The following is a 13,714-nucleotide window of genomic DNA, read 5'->3' as shown; positions in this document are numbered from 1 at the left end:
CCTTCCGGAGCCTCAGTTTCCTCATCTCAATAGCGATGATCTCTAAGGGCTCATCCAGTTCTGAACTTTGGAGGCCAACAGACTTCAGCTAGCCAACAGCCCAGCATCCTAGCTGTAGCTTAGGAATGTGTGGCACTCACAAACTCTGGGCTTGAACCTGGGACTGGACATCCAGCCTCCTGTTCCTGCCCATCCCTGCAGGGTACGGCCAGTGATGGTGGGAGGGAGGTTTCTTTGCACATCCCCAGCGTTCTCCATCTATAATTGGCTCCAAATGAGATGATCTCATCCCAGAACACTGAGGAAGTATCAGTGGGGGTGAAACAGCTCGCTGGCAGCATCTGACATGGTTTGTGACTAACCCACTTCCCTCTGGGAGGCAGGGAGAGATGGTCCGCTCTCTTGAAGACAACGCAAAAGTGTGAAAAAAAAGGTCTCAGTGAATAGATTGAGGAGGGGCCAGCTTCTTGGACTTTTGGGAGGTCCGAGGTATTTCTCCATTTGTCCAATCCAAACCAGGTGTCTTCTGATCATTGCTCACAAGTCAACCTCACCCAAGTTATTAACATTTCCCAAACTCTCATGTCAAACCCTGGCCAGGAAGGAGGTGAGCATGGCCAGTCCGTCAAGTGATTCGTCCCGTATGGATTCTTGATCGAGTTTTGTGGCCGGCTGAAGCTCGTTTAAATGCCCATACATTAATTTTGAAAGATGAGCTCCTAATCAACTTTTAAAAAGCTTGTCACAGCACCATCTGTTTGGCGTTTGTCACTATTGCATTACATAAGAGGAAAGACATTTTTAAAGAATGCGGCTACATTTAGTAATTGGATCGCCGGAGAAGAGCCAAGCCGGGGCGGATGGCACCGTGATTCAGAAATGCCACGGGCCCTTCTCTGGGGTGCGGCGGCCTCCCTGAATTCCACACGGTCTTGGCAGAGACCTGAGTGCAGCCCAGCTTGGGAAACGGGACTGGGGTGGCTTCTCTTCCTCTTGCCTCACTCTCCCTCTCATTTTCCCCCCTCTCCCATTTGTTCTCCCTCAGCCCTTGCCACCCAGATCAGTTCCCTGCAGCATTAGCAATAACCAGGTGATGTCACTTCCCTGGGTCCGAACTTGCTCATATGGAAAATGGGAATCATTATAGCACCATCGTATAGCATGTAAAGCACTGGTGTGAGGTTTCAATGCATTAATCCATTCAGTGCCTGGCACGTGTGAGTGCTTTACAAGTGTTAGCTATTTTATAAATCTGTGTCTGCTGCATAGTAGGTGTTGGGAAGCATGCTCACTTTCCTTCCTCTTTCCCTCCCTTCCATTTGATTCAACAGGTATTTAGGAAGTTGCCTGCATTAGAGGCAGAGCCTGCTTCATGCACATGCAACCTGGGCATTTGCACGCTCAGAAGGGCCTTGAGCTTGGTTCGATGTTCTGCCGTTGCTGGCCTGAGAGTCTTAATTTTTGAACAAGGGGCTCTGCATTTTTATTTGGCACCAGGCTCTGAAAATTATGTAGCAAGTCCCACCAAGAAGTCTACAATAAAGCCATGTTTTATTTGACTGCCTGATATTTGAAATAACAAACCAGTCAACATTTTAAAATTAGGAGAGTTCACATAAATGTATGGCTTATTTTGGAAAATTAGAACATCTTGCCATGGTGGGTCTGCATTTCCACATGCTGCCACAATGGGCTGGAGCTGGAGTGCTCTGCACAGGGCACATCCGCCACTGCCCCACCACTCTTGGAGGCTTTTGGCCAAGTCCCTTTGCTCATTTACAGAGATTCTAGCATGGCGGTTGGGGTCATGGGCTTTGCAGCCAGGTATGTATTTAGCTGTGCCAGTCAATAGTCATTTGACTGGGGGCAGGTATCTCATTGCCTTAGTTTTCCCTCTGTTAAGTGGAGATGATGAGAATAGCAGTAACCTCTCTCCTAGGGTTGTGAGGGTTAAACTAGTTAATATATGTAAAGCATCTAGAACATGCTGTGTTGTTATTGCTATTCTTTTATGCTCTCCTGGTGCAGAAGCTCAGACCCCTGAGTCTGCGCTGCTCCTGTAGGTTCTGGAAGCTAGACCTGCAGCAGCCGGCTGTGAGGTCACTCCTCCCACCATCTTGAGCAACATCCCTTGTCAATGTTCACTTTCCCTCCCTCCACCTGCAGCACTAGAGTTCCTACCTTGGGCCTGTCCTCCTAGAATTATAAGCATCGTTTTGAGGAAAGGGCCTGCTGTCCTTTAAACAGGCCAAGTGATTGCTGCCTCAGGGCCTTTGCACATGCTGCATTTGCTTTCTAGCATACTTCTTTTCCCATATCTTTGCATGGCTGTCTTCTCATTTTCAAATGTTACTTCCTCAGAGAGGCCTTCCCTAGCCACTCTGAGAAAAGTAGCCCCTGAACTGCTCCCCCTAGTCATACACAATCATCTATATTATTTTCTTCTCAGCATTTGTTTCTTGTCTATCTGCCTGAGAACCTGGTCTGTCTTGATCGCTGCTGTATCCCCACTGTGTCCACTGCCTGGCACATGGTAGGTGCTCGATGATTATTTGTTGAATAAATGAAGGAAGGCAGGAACTCATTAACTCCTTATGCCCACCTGTACGGCTAAGACAAGAGACCTGGACAAAGAGAAGGGAAGGGACTGCTCAAGATTGCATAGCCAAGAAGAGGCTGGGAGGGAGGTGGGCACCCAGATTTTCTTCTTCCAAGCCTCTTGTGGTCCCCCAAGTGGGAAACAGGATAGACGTTTGGATCTTTGGCTCACCCAGCCACCCAGAAAGGGTCAAGTGGGGAGTAAGGCCCAGGGAACAGCTCCTGAGGGTGGTAGGAGTGAGCCAGCCAAACAGCTGGGAGGCGAGACTGTTTACAGGGGCTGGTGGCCGTCACCATGACAACTGGACTGCCTACAGCTTCCTGCGTCACAAGGGACGAAGATTTGCGCTTGGCCAGGATGCAGTGAGGACAATGGGGGTGGGGGGGAGGGACAATGGCATAGGGAGGGGACCCAAACGCATACTTGGGAGGAAGGGGGGAGTTCTCATTTCTGAGAGCTGCTTAAAAGCTAAAAGGGCCTGGCGATGTTACATAAGTTTGTGTATGTGTGTGTGTGTGTGTGTGTGTGTGTATAGGTGCGTGCGTGCGTGTGTGTGTTTGTGTATAGAGTCTGGGCTGTGTGAAGCCAGGCTACCAGAGTTTGAATCCTGGCTTTGCCATTTCTGTGTTGTGACATCTTGGGCAAATGAATTAACCCCTCAGTGCCTTAGTTCCCTCCTATGTAAAATGGGGATGGACAATAGTACGTCACAGTACCATTACGAGGACTAAATAATACTCTTATAGCACTTAGAATGTATCTTGCATTGTGCCTTAGTTCTTGAAATCACCTTTAGGTTGCCTTTCTCCTGGGGTAGTGGGAAATTTGGTCTCAATCATTCTCAGGGATCCCCACTTCCCTGGCTTCTTTCATTTAGTGAACAAATATTTATTGAGCATGCATTATGTGCCAAGCACTGTTCTAGAGGCTGGAACACAGCAGTGAACGAAGCAGGCAAAAACCTATGCCCATGTAGAACTGACTTTCTGGTGGGGTAGACGGACATTAAATATGATCAAAAGGAAGATTACATATGATGTCAGTGGTAATAAGTGGTAAAGCAGTGAACGAAGCAGGCAAAAACCTATGCCCATGTAGAACTGACTTTCTGGTGGGGTAGATGGACATTAAATATGATCAAAAGGAAGATTACATATGATGTCAGTGGTAATAAGTGCTAAGGAGAAAAACAAATCAGAGCTGGAGGGTACCAACTGTGTGTGTTGTGTGTGTGTGTGTGTGTGTTGCAACTTTAGAAAGGGGTAAGGATGTGAGTGTGTCAGGGAAGCCCTCACTGAGAAAGTGACTTTGAGCACAACTTGGAGGCAAAAGAGGGATTTACATGGTTATTCGGGGCACGAGCACTCCAGGCAGAGGGAAGAGCAAACGCAAAGGCCCTGAGGCAGGAAAGTGAGCATGTATGTGACTATATTGTGCAGTTATGTCTTGGCATGTGTGCATGTGCCACATTATGTGACACACATATGGTGGTGTAGGGTGGTTATGCATCTACATGTGGGTGGCAATGTACGTACATGTTTGTTCGTGTTCAGGGCTGCTGTGTTCAGCCACAGAGGCTGTGCCTCACAATTCAGGGGTGCCATTTATGCAGATTGCAATGAAATGGGAGCCCCTAGATTTGTGCAATGCAGTGGCCCTGTGCATACACATAAGTAGATATATATATATATAAATATGTCTGGGAGAACCTTCATATGTGTGTGTGTCTGGACATTTGGATATAAATGATATGCAAATGTGTGTATATGAATGTCTTTAAATGTTGATATTTTGTTCATCATGGATTTTTTCATTAATGTTGGTTTTTAAAAAATATTGCATTAAAATGTTTATCTTGATTACTCAGTTTTGTGGTGTCCCCTTACCACCCAAGGCAAGTGCCTCACTCTCCTTACCCTAGTCCTGGCCTTGCCCCAGGGATGGAGAATGCATGTGAGGAGGCCTGGCTGAGGTGAGGGAAGCCTTTCCTTCTGGCTTCTTCCAGCATCTGTGCTCAGCAGCATGTGATCAGAATCCAAACCCAATTTGAGCACATTTTGTTCCTTTAAGGCAAAATTTATTGAGTACTACTTGCCAGGGACTTTGCATACATTATTTCATTTTATCCTTATGACCATCTCTGGGGGTAGATATTTGTTCATTCAATTGAACATATGTTTATTTAGGGCCTACTATGTGCCAGGAGCACCATCTGGTATTTGTTCTGGCATGGCACTCATTCCCTATTTTTCTGGTAAAAGAACCCCAGTTTTCCTTTAAGGAACCTACCTTTTCCCCCTTGTAGTCCAAGTGGTTCAACCTGGGCTTTTGCACCCCTCCCTAGGCTGCAGGGGTGAGCATGTGACCCAGGTGACCCAATCAGCATAGTCCATCCCTCTGGTTATGGAGATTGGTTATAGGATGAGCATATGATCCAGGGTGGTCCAATCAGAGTGAATCCTGGGACTTTTGCTGCCCCATAGGGAAAAAGAGCTCTTTTTATTACCAAGATTTCTAGCTGTAAGAATGATGTAACCCTGGAACACCTAGTGAGGGCCCACTACATGGAGAGAGAGAAAAACTGAACCCTTAAGTCATCTTCGATGCCTCCTGGATCCAGCCATACCTGAAGTCAGTCACCTTAAGACTTTTTAGTTCTATGAGTTTACAGTTGTTGTTTTTAAACTAGTTTGAAAGTGCAGCTGAAATCCTGTGCTTGGCATCTTTATACATTGTCTCCTCTAATTCAGAGATGAATCCTGTGGAGAAGCGACTCTATTTATAAAGGAACTGATTCTCAGAATGTAAGTGGCAGGTCCACAGTCACATTAGGTTAGTAGTTGGAGCTTGAATTTGAACCCAGGTCTCTCTGACTCCTGAGCCTCTCTGCTATTCCACATTGGCTGAGCTCTGGACAAGAGGGTCAGTGGGAATATTAGTAAAATAGACCCGAGTCCCATTATGGCTGCTCCTTTGCTGTGTGACCTTGATCAAGTCATTTCTCCAACACTTGTATGAGCCTCAGTTTCCCCATCTGTAAAATGAGGAAGATAGTAATGCCTATCTCATCATGGTGCCATGAGTGTTAAATGAGATAATCCATGTAAGTAAAGCACTCAGAACAGGGCTGGACATGTAGCAATGGACGTGAGCTGCTATTATCATGGCTCTTTTTTTGAGGGAAAGGAGGGGGTCTGGGGGCTTCTCTGCTACATGCTTCCTGCCTCCCTGGTGGTCACAGGCTTCCAGCAGCTTTTGGTGGCACCTTCATCCATCTTCTGCAGATGACAGACCTTGGCTCACTTACCCGGGAAGCAGGCACTTAAGGAGCTGCTTCCCCAGTTTCTCTTTTAATTTTCATTACATAAATTTCACATTTCCTGGAATAGAGATCTTGAACGTCTGAAGTCATCTGGAAATTGAGTCAGCCAAGGGCCTCATTTATATTAATGGGGCATCGAGTCTGACTCAGGAGGAAGCCGACAAGGATGGATGGTAGCGACTCCTGGGCTGAACCACTCCAGGCTGAGCTCAGATGCTGCCTGGAGAAGCAGATGCCTCCAGATTTAGGCTGGGACTGTTCTCAGTATGTGGGGAATCCTGGATGCAAGGACAGTGTTGCTCCCTGGTGTAAACCCCCCAACAGCTGCTTGGCTGCTCCCTGCTCTCAGAGGAAGCTCTAGGCTCCTATCCTGCTTGACACAGTGCTGTGCCATGGGCCCCTGCTGACTGTTCCCACCTCCTGCCCACCACTCTCCTCACTTGCCTTCTCCAGCCAAGACAGCCTCCTGAGAGCATTCCTGCCTCAGGGCCTTTGCACTTGCTGTGCCCTCTGCCTGACGATGGCTGATCTCCCAGCTCTTCCCAGGGCTAGCTCCTTCCTGTCAATCAAGGAGGCCTTCCCTGATTGCCCATCTGGAGTAACACTCCCCAGTCACTCTGTATCACACCACTGTTTCACTTTCTCCACAGCACTGAGAAATAGCCTATGTTTTTCTTTACTTATTTGCCTATTTATTTATTGGCTATTCCCCCCAGGAGACTATAAACCCCTAGGAGACTAGAAAGCACAGACCACATCTGTCTCATTCACCTTGTCTCCCTAGGATCTGGCACAGAGAAGGTGCTCGATAAATATTTGTGGAATATATGCCTGGATTCATTCAGGAAATCCTTTCTTTCTTTCTTCCTTTTTTTGCACACACATACTCCATTTTATTTCAAAAGCATTTAATTGAATTTCTCAATGTTTTTCAAAAACAAAATGATCCAAATTGGAGGTAAAAAGGCACATAGAAAACTCAACTCAAGTGGTATCATAATCTCGGTGTCATGCTCCAGGCATAGCAGAACCCAGGAAGGCATAATACCTGCTGTGGGCCCAGCCTAAACCTGCTGGCTACTGCAACATATAGACCATGGCCAGTGCTCCCGCCTCCCCACCCCAAACACCCCAGAGGTAGGGGTCTGAGCAGGTAAAGGGCAGACATGATCCTGCCTTGGCCTAGTCCTGTCTGCTGGCCTACAGTGCCACCCACATTTGGGCAAGACAGGCTTAGCTGCTAAGAGAGGCTGGGGGTCACAAGGCCATGCAGCATGAGGCTGAGATGCTGGGCTGCTTTGCCCAGTGAGTTGTGTGGCTCAGCCTGCAGGAACTGGAAGAGCTTCTAGTGCACCGGGGCCATCATGGGACTCATGTGGTCCCGCATGATGGGGTTGCTGTGGTCCAGGTGCATGACAGCCTCTTCCAGGTAGTGTGAGCTTGAGGTCAGTTTGAGTGCCAAGGTCAGATGCCAGCTGCTGGATGAGGGAAAGGAGCCTGGGCTGGGAGAATGCGCAAGGTGGCTGCTCAAAAACCTGGGCTGGGTCCACAGTTTCATACACACACATCACCAGGTTCAAGTCAGCGGCTGTCAGTGCCTGCTGGAAGGCCTGATGGAGATGGCCCTGCTGCAGCAGCTGCAGGATATGGGCTCAGCAAACCCTTTCTGAATGCCTATCCCACTGGAGGCTCTGTGCTGGGTGCTTGGAATGCAGGGAAGAATGAGACAATATTGTTGCCTGCATGGAGCTCAGTCTGGTGCAGAGAGGGACATGCCACAGAAACTAATATTTATTGCATGTGACAAGGATTTTATGAGACAACACATTTAATCCTAACTACAGCCCTCAGAGCTAGCTGTTACTCATACCCATTCATGAAGCACTGAGAGGTGAAGTAACTTGCCCAAGGCCACACAGCTGGAAAATAGAGGATCCAGGATTTAAGCCCACACCATCTTGCCCCTGCATCTGCTGGGTTAACCACCTCACAGAAGCCACAGGAAGTGAGAGCCTGGTGCCATGACAGTTGTGATGGGGGAGGCTCCAGGACCCCCAAGGAATCACCTGATCTAGCCTTTGACGGGGGAAGGGATGAGGAAAGCCTCCTGGAAGATGTGGTGCCTTAGCTGTGTCTAGAATTTATTTATTTTTAACCTTGCATTGTTACTTAAGAATTTTAAATATCTCCACACTGTCCACAGTTAAAATTTTAAGTAATGCATTTTATTCCAGTGAGAAGCAGCGCTATCCATCATTGTTGAGTAGTTGTGTGCTTGCAATTTTGAGGTTCTCCTTAATGCTGCAAGGACCAACTCCCTGAGCTTAGTTGAGTAATGTAGTGCTGAAGAGCTTGGACTCCGGGTCTGGGTTCAAATCCCAGCTCCTTCCCTTACTTGGCTCCAAGATTCTACATGCTTGGCACAAGGGACGTCTGCAAAGTCACTCATGTGGCTAGATAACGGATGACTAGAAGTCTCTGCCCCGCTCCACCTTCCATGCCTCGCCACCAGGTGAGACCCAAGCTTCTTAGCCCCAAGACGGGCTGAGCTTATGTTCTCTCCCACTCAGCGGGTCCTTGGAAAGTAGGTTGTTTTAAGAAAACAGAAGTGTCATATTTCAACAAGAGGCTAGGAAGAGTGGTGGTCTCTGGGAGGGAAACCGGGTGGCCGAAGGACCAGGACCAAGTGAGAGGGAGATTTCCTTGCAGATCCTTTTATACTTTTCCAGTTGGGTACCACATGAGATTAGTACCCAGTAAACAAATAAACATTTAAAACAATGTAGAAGGAAATGTATTACTTCTGCATATCTGTCTGTGGACTAAGCATTGTATTGTGTGTTTGTTTTCTTTACTTACCTCAATAACGTGAGAAGTAGTTATTATTGTCCCTGCCTGACAATGAAGGTTGCTGAGGACCAGAGAGGGATGGTGCCTTGCCCAAGGTCAGATGGTGAATTAGTGTCAGAATTGAGACTCCAACCTGGGCCTCCTGACCTTCTGTTCAGGGAGTCTCCATGACCACTGGCCCCCCCCCCCACCTCTGGTGTCTCTGTCTTCACCAGTGGAAGCCATGCCAAGGTGTGAGGGGTGGGGATATTGTAGGGTGGTTACACAACACCCCGGTGTCATGTGATCTGTCAAATCCTGGGTCTAGAATGTGAGGGCGATCTGGTTGCAACATCTGTCACCCCATTGATTGCCAGGGTCGATTTGGCTGATCTGGCTGACTAGGCAGGTGTCCCCTTCCTCCATCACTGTTCCACGTGTGTTCTTCTCGAAGCTGCATGCTTGGTCGAAGAGGCAACCTTTCCCTATAGAGGAGAGGACCATTCTTTGGTCAAGGATATACAAGTAACTGTGCTCCCCTGCTAGAACTTCTAAACAAGCTCTCAAGTCCTGGGTCTGTCACTCGCCTGTTAGGTGACCTGAGGTAAATCATTAAACCTCTCAGGCCTCAGTTCTGTGGTAGCCAGCCTCTGAGGTGGTCCCCAATGATTCTTACCTCCCAGTATTCACTCTTTGGGTGGTCCCCTTCTGCAGTGAATAGGGCCGATCTGTGTGACCAATAGGATATTTTGGAAACGACAGTGCATGTGACTTCCAAGGCTAGGTAATAAAAAGACATTGTAACAATGGAATATTATTCAGCCTTAAAAAGGAAGGAAATTCTGACACATGCTACCACATGGATGAAACTTGAGGACATTATGCTAAGTGAAATAAGCCACTCACAAACAAATACTATATGATTCCACTTACATGAGGTATCTGGAGGAGTCAAGCTCGTAGAGACAGAAAATTGGGCCGGCCCAGTGGCACACTCGGTAGAGTGCGGCGCTTGGGAGCGTGGCGGCACTCCCGCCAAGGGTTCGGATCCCATATAGAGACCGGTCCGCTCACTGGTTGAGCGCGGTGCGGGCGTGACACCAAGGGTTGCGATCCCGTTGCTGGTCGCAGTATGGGCGCGACACTGAGGGTTGCGATCCTGTTACCGGTCACGAAAAAAGACAAAAAGGGAAAAAAAAAAAAAAAAGAAAATAGAATGGTAGTTTTCAGGGGATGGTGGGAAAGGGGAATAGAGAGTTACTATTCAATGGGCACAGAGTTTCAGTATGGGAAGATGACAAAGTTCTGGGGATGGATGGTGTGATGGTTGCATGTACTTAATACCACTGAACTACACACTTAAAAATGGTTAAGACAGTAAATTTTATGTTATATGTATTTTGCCACCATAAAAATAAAAATTGGGGAAAAAAAGGCATTATAGCTCCTGTCTTGGATTACTCTTTCAGGGAGAAGCCACCGGCCATCTTGTAAGGACACTCAAGAAACTCTGAGGAGAGATTCATGCAGTGAAGACCTGAGGCCTGCGGTCAACAGCTTGGCATCAGCTTGCCAACCATGTGGGGGAGCCATCCTGGAGGCAGATCCTCCAGCCCTTTAAGTCACAAATGACTTCAGCCCCTGCTGACATCCTGATGCAACTTCATGAGAGAGTCTGTTCCAGAGCTGTCCAGCTAAGCTACTCCCAAATTCCTGAGCCACAGAAACTGTGTGAGATAATAAATGTTTATTATTACTTTAAGCTAATAAATATTGGGGTAATTTGGCATGCAGCAATAGATAACCAATACAGTTCCTCATCTGTAAACTAAGGATGATGGTAATTTCACAGGGTTGTTGATGATGATAATTTCATGATGACACCTGTGATGGTGATTTCATAGGGTTGTTGCTAAGAATTGGTTGACAAATGCATATAAAGTGCTTGGAGCAGTGCCTGGTGTATAGTGAATGTTCAATAAATGTTAACTAATATGATTCTATGTTCTCCGTGATTTCCAGCTCTGTGAGGTGCTAAGTCTGGACAATAAGTCCCCATTAGGGAATAGAACTGTGCCCTGGCCACAGTAAGAATAAAAAAGATGGTAACAATAAGAGTTACCATTACTGAGCACTCACTGTATGCCCATTCTTGGGCTAAGCACTTTACATCCTTTCATTGAGGACCCCAGAACCCCCTCAAAGTAGATGCTTGCTATTATTTCCCCATTTTACAGATTAGAAAACGAAGGTCCAGAGAGGGAAAGTGACTTGCTATAGGTCATACAGCAAGGACGTGGTGCAGCCAGAATTTGAACTCAGTGCTTCAGACCCCAAAGTTTCTGTTCTGAACCACTAGGCTGAGCTGCAGCTTGAAATCTCCTTCAAAGCCCATCTTTCCCCGATAGTGATTTTCTGCATATTAGCACAGGGCTAATTGCCTAAACATCTGACAATGGAATCCTTGTTTCTTCACCTCCCATCTGCACAGTGTCAAAGTCCTTTCCGCTTGGGAGACTGGAGCGTAGATTCCGTTTGAGGTTTTGTTATTATGATTACTGTCTCTTCTCCCAGATCGTCCCCTTCAATAGCCAGGATTGGGAGCAAGAAGTACACGCATACAGAAAAAGCTCAGCAATATCTACCCGACCTTAGTTCCCTGCAGTGTTTCATCAGAGGTGGTTTAATTAGCTCCGAACTCTTGCAGCCGGGCACCTCCAGACATGCCGCCAGCTGGCTGTGCTCAAACAGCGCTCCTAATATTTGCTGTGGGACCATGTGGCCATCCGCAGGGACAGGTCCACAAACAGGGCATGAGCTCAGAACATGGGCATTGTCACACCTGCTCCTCTCCCTGAGGAGGAGGGACGGCTGTTTAGCCACTGACAGCATGGCCTTTTTTGAGGTTGGGTCTATATGCATATTCACGCATGAGCTGGAGGGCAGATGGGGCCAAACCAAGGCTGGTAGGAGCTCAGAGGCAGGGACAGGGTATTTGTGGGCGCCTGCACTGTGGCAGTGGCTGAGCTGGGCCAGCTTGCCCCACACCATTGTTTCTCAGATATTTTTGACCATGAGTTGCAGGAAGAAGTGTATTTTGTGTCATGGCCTGTAGCATGCCTGTGCACATGCGCACACACACACACATGCACAAGTGACATGAAAGTTTCATGATTCTGCACTTAACTTTTTATGAGCAATGTGTGCTGATTCCTATCCTATTCTTTTCTATTTTTACTCCAGTCTATTATATTTTTTTCATTAAAAAAGTACTAGTAGTCTCTTGCTTCCTCTCACCATGTGATCTGCTTGTACCCGCCGGCTGCCTGCCACTTTCTGCCATGAGTAGAAGCAGCTTGAGGCCCGTGCCAGATGCAGCTGTCCCAGAATCGTAAGAGAAAGGACAACCACCGGAAGTAAAATTCACGGTTGCCATGAAGAGGCCCGCTCGGTAGAGACCGGAAGTTGGCGCCGCGGGGGGCGGAGTCGGAGCGTGGCTTTGAAGCCTTGTCCGCAGCCATCATGAGCGGCCGCAGTAAGGGTCGGAAGAACTCCTGCGCCAAAAGCCGAGGCAAAGGCCACGCCAAAGCCCGAGTCCGTGCTTCTCCTGACGACGGTCCGCACCACCCGGACCCTCCACAGTTCCAGAGGCTGGAGGAAGACACCACGGTGGCACAGGTGCCGGCTGGCGCGGGTTGGGGTGGCCTGGAAACCGCTGCGTCTGCGCCGTGCCCCCGGCCCGGGGAGGAGGCTGCCCGCCGACCCCCCGTGGACTGTGGCCTCCCGCTCTGGGCCCGAGCTGCGGGGGACCAAGGGCAGGCCGCGACCAGGCCCGGCCTGGGGAAGGCCACTTCTATCTCAGAGCGCCTGTCCACAGACACTGTCTTCGTGGGAACTACGGGAACCGTGGGAAGGCCGAAAAATGGCCCCCGCATCGGAAATAGGCGTGGCCCAGCTGGGAAGAAGGGCCCAGAAACCCATAGTGCCGTGGGGAGGGCACCTCAGGCCATAGCTAGTGGAAAGCCGAAGAAAGGGACGGCCAGGGAGTGTACCTCCGTCTCAATGGAGGAGGAAAAGAAGGTGGAGAAGAATGCAGGGTCAGGGCCCCCGGTGACAGAAGGCAGCATGGATACTATGGAGAATGTCCAGCTGAAGCTGGAGACCATGAACGCCCAGGCGGACAGGGCCTACCTTCGCCTGTCGCGCAAGGTTGGGCAGTTGCGACTGCACCACTTAGAGCGGAGGAAGCTCCTGATCCAGAATATCCCTGGCTTCTGGAGGCAAGCTTTTCAGAACCACCCCCAGCTATCATCCTTTCTGAATAGCCAAGATAAAGAGGTACTCAGCTACTTGAACAGCTTGGAGGTGGAAGAGCTTGGCCTTGCCAGATTGGGCTACAAAATCAAGTTCTACTTCGGCCGCAACCCCTATTTCCAAAATAAGGTGCTCATCAAGGAATATGGGTGTGGTCCTTCAGGTCAGGTGGTGTCTCGTTCCACTCTAATCCAGTGGCTCCCAGGGCATGATCTCCAGTCTCTAAGCCAGGGAAACTCAGAAAACAACCGTAGCTTCTTTGGGTGGTTTTCAAACCACAGCTCCATTGAGTCTGACAAGATTGTTGAGATAATCAACGAGGAACTGTGGCCCAATCCCCCACTCGTGTGACTGTTAGGATTCTGATAACAGCTTGTCATGTTCTCATAACTTTAGTCTTGGAAATATATTTTGGAAAATGTTATGTTCTGTGAAAATAACCTCCTCAGAGTAATCAGTAACTGGTTGTTGTACTTGATAATTTCTCTGTTCCTAAACAGTACAAATAGTGTAAGCTTGCATGCATGATGGAAAAATAAAAACTTTTATCTCTGTTAAAAAAAAAAAAAAGTACTAGTCATTGGGCCGGCCTGGTGGTGCATTGGAGAGTGCGCGCTCCTGCTGAGGGTTCGGATCCCATGTGGAGACCG

The 13,714-nt window shown here is 48.3% G+C and overlaps 1 protein-coding gene across 1 annotated transcript; it reads left to right on the top strand.

Annotated features, from left to right (window-relative positions):
• The first annotated feature begins 12,272 nt into the window (after nucleotides 1-12,272).
• LOC103597960 (testis-specific Y-encoded-like protein 5) lies at nucleotides 12,273-13,415 on the top strand. The gene has a single exon (XM_008581849.1). It carries the CDS (start codon nucleotides 12,273-12,275, stop codon nucleotides 13,413-13,415), a length of 1,143 nt encoding a protein of 380 aa, XP_008580071.1.
• Nucleotides 13,416-13,714: the final 299 nt, after the last annotated feature.

Source organism: Galeopterus variegatus, unplaced genomic scaffold (assembly GCF_000696425.1).
Source record: "Galeopterus variegatus unplaced genomic scaffold, G_variegatus-3.0.2 Scaffold2473, whole genome shotgun sequence".
NCBI classification, from domain to species: Eukaryota; Metazoa; Chordata; class Mammalia; order Dermoptera; family Cynocephalidae; genus Galeopterus; species Galeopterus variegatus.
Note: the sequence above shows the minus strand (reverse complement) of the source record. Positions and strands in the feature narration are given on the sequence as shown.